The sequence below is a fragment of the Saccostrea cucullata genome, unplaced genomic scaffold (genome assembly GCF_032062105.1).
Source record: "Saccostrea cucullata isolate Sc308-1 unplaced genomic scaffold, CSIRO_AGI_Scuc_v1 ctg99, whole genome shotgun sequence".
Lineage (NCBI taxonomy): Eukaryota > Metazoa > Mollusca > Bivalvia > Ostreida > Ostreidae > Saccostrea > Saccostrea cuccullata.
The window spans coordinates 777,953-781,369 of record NW_026939269.1 but is presented as its reverse complement, the minus strand read 5'-3'; the positions used below and the strand labels follow the sequence as shown (position 1 = coordinate 781,369).

The 3,417-nt window shown below is 36.1% G+C and overlaps 1 protein-coding gene across 1 annotated transcript; it reads left to right on the top strand.

Annotated features, from left to right (window-relative positions):
* The first annotated feature begins 1,119 nt into the window (after positions 1-1,119).
* LOC134252673 (toll-like receptor 4) lies at positions 1,120-3,417 on the top strand. The gene has a single exon (XM_062735164.1). It carries the CDS (start codon positions 1,176-1,178, stop codon positions 3,255-3,257), a length of 2,082 nt encoding a protein of 693 aa, XP_062591148.1. The 5' UTR covers positions 1,120-1,175; the 3' UTR covers positions 3,258-3,417.

The following is a 3,417-nucleotide window of genomic DNA, read 5'->3' as shown; positions in this document are numbered from 1 at the left end:
TTGTTTGTGATTGTCTAAATATTTTGTTTAGATATACATGTACCTTCATTTACTTTACCTAGCTTCACTTACATGACATCATAAAAAAAAGAAACTTTAATTTTTTTTCAAATTTTACAAGAAAGGTTAAATGGGTTTAACGGTAAACTAAGTACATGTACATTTATGATCAGATACAACCCTGTAAAGCAAAGAATAATTTAATTCCAATGACGTTTGAATACTAGTATTTGGAGTAGTCTCCCCTTGCATTATTTATGAAAACCTTTAAATGCTGACATACTTAGAAAAAATGGAAGTGTATGAAGAATGAGAGATTTTAAAGTATATGTACGGATTGATTACAAATATTCTCTCGATATGACAGAGGCACGGTCAACGTTTGTTTGTTAGTATGTTGTTTAGCGTCCCTCTCGAGAATTTTTCACTCAAATGAAGACGTGGCCGGTGGAGAGCTGCAAATATTGTCCTATACTCTGGCCTTTGTCCTATACTTAGGGCCATTGAGCAGTGAGGGATCTTTTTCGTACCAGCATCTACTGCGACACGAGACGTCGGTTTATACAGTCTAGTCCAAAGGACCAGTCTCCACGACACACAGTGGGAATCGAACCCGCGACGCAAGGATCAACTCCTTAAATTACACGGCGACTCTAGTGCAAACGCTCTAACCACTACACAGGCGAACTTGGTGAATATTTTTGATCGTTATATATTCGCATGCATGCATATTTATCAAATGTTATCGAAATTATCTGTCGGTCGTTTAAAGACCAATTGATACTTGACAAGAAATCAATTTTTCTTTCGGTTACCAAGAAACAAATGACATAAAAGTATTAAAATATTAGATGATTCATTTCAGACATATTCATTCTCATTCAAAAATAATAATTTCCATCATTAAATCATATCGATTGTTGGAGAGATACTTCCTCGACCTAAAGATTACATTCACTTTCCGCTTTCAAAGGAAGAAGGAAACCAATTTATATATATTAGGGTACATGTAGTTTCGCACGAGGATTTCTTTTTTATTTGGAGATTCCATTGATAACTTTATAGACAATAAATTTTCATTTAAGGAAATAAATGACTACCGTAATTCATAAAGGATGAATGTAAAGATTCATGCAATATTGTTTTGTGCTATTTTCATTCATTTGCCTGCATCTATGAAGACTGGATCGCATTTATATGGTAAATGCATTGAAACTTCTTATTCGACAGATGTGATAGTATCATGTACATGTGACTCAGATGATGACGTCTTTACCTCCGTTTCAGAAAACGTCACTATACTTATCTATTTCAAATCGAGAAGCAATAAGGCGATTGACAATCTGTGCCGTAATACTTTCAAGAATTTAAGGGCTATAAACCTCACCAATAATATGTTGAGCAGCATTCCAAAAGGATGTTTTTCTAACTTTCCTTCTCTTGAGAATCTCAGCATATCAAACAACGAGCATCTTGGATTGGATAATCTATACAATGCGTGTTTCGGACTTAATAATACCAGAATAAAACACCTTTATGCAAATAATATTAATCAGGTGAAAAACATTTATCCTTTTCCAAAGAATATATCTCTTCTACTTCAAAACACGACAATGAAATCGTTACACTTGGCGTACAACGAAATTCAATTTATTGAATCTGGGACGATATATTCGTTGCCACAGACACTTCAAGATATTTCAATCCGTGGAAATAGAATTGAAACAGTGCCAAATTTTATTGAGATAGGGCACCTCAAAAGCCTCAACCGACTGGACATAAGTTTCCAATGCTCCACGCGTAAATTCCGCTCCAGATTTCGAAGACGAGTAGATTTTGAACCAGAGTTTGAAAACCACACAATCGATGAGTTTTGCAGTTCAGAAGTGTCACAAGAAAGCAAGACTTTAATGGCACTTCCGCCTAGTCTAAAGAAGTTGATTTCCTCGGGTATGAAATCGGGATCGACCTGCATTCCGCCAATGAATATTCGACGAGACAGCATGCTCGAATACATTGACTTATCTAAAGATGCATATTACAGATGGATTGGTCCCCTTAATTTCACCCAATCTAATCAAATCAGGGTTCTTATTTTATCACATAACCAATGCCGGGATATTAACAGTGGATTTTTTGACAATTTGTTCAGCCTCTCCACGCTGGATATAAGCTACAATTTATTGGGACTTTTTTTCAAACGCAATAAGAGCAAAGACGTCTTCGAGGGACTGAAATCTTTAAAGAACCTGATAATGAGTTACAACTGGATCAGCCAAGTGCCTGATGATCTTTTATTACATAACAGTTTGTTAGAAAACCTGGACATCAGCAATAATGCGCTGGAAACTTGGAACATCAGCATCGGCCATCTTAAAAATTTATCATCCATTGACTGTTCCTTCAACAAGCTTGAAACTCTTCCCAAGACCATCAGGGATAATTTGGATGAATTAAGTCTTCACCATAAAATAACTTTAAATTTTCATCATAATAAAATTTTATGTTCATGCGAGAATGTTGAATTCATCAATTGGGTCTTCAAATCAGAAGTTATCATACACTTATCAGAAGCCGACCAGTGCTCAGGATACAGTGGAAATATTACCCATGCTTATATTTACCTAAAAAAAGAATGTGGCAAGAATCTGGACAGAAGGGACTGGCTTTATCCAGTTCAGTTCATTGCTCTTCTTTTTATTCTTTCTGTTATGGCTATTGTTGGGTACAGGAAGCGCTGGGCTATCATTTATCGTTGGTACCTGTTTCGTCTGCGTAGGAAAGGATACACTCCAATAGGGGGATGTGAAGATGGCTACAAGTATGACGCCTTTCTGTCGTTTGCAGATGAGGACAGGGCCTTTGTTGATAAAGTTGTGGGGCAATTGGAGGAAGATTCCGACACTCAATTAAAGGTCTGTGTACATTACAGAGACTTTACTCCGGGAAAATCAATTTCCAAAAATATTGTCAATGCCGTTCACTCCAGCAAAAAGACAATCGTGTTCATGTCGCGTTCTTATCTCAAAAGCCATTGGTGTAATTACGAACTTCGCATGGCGGTAACAGAGGAAAACCACATGAACCGCAAAGTAATTATAATGACTGTCCTTGAAGAAATACCCAAAGCAGAACTCACCTTAGAAGTATTACAGTATTACAAAACGAATAGCTACATTTCAAAACCAAACAACGAACAAGAAATGAAACTGTTCTTGAAAACTTTGAAAGGAGTAGTTGCAAATTATTTAGGTTAAAAGGCGAGTTTTGCGCACCATTACCATTAATGTTTTGTTTTGTTTTTTACAGAAAACTAAAACACTTTTGTGTATGAATCCGGTGTTGGACAGAGAATAATGAAATTAATTTATTGCAATATAAGGGTAGACAGAACAGCTAAATTTGTTGCATACTCAA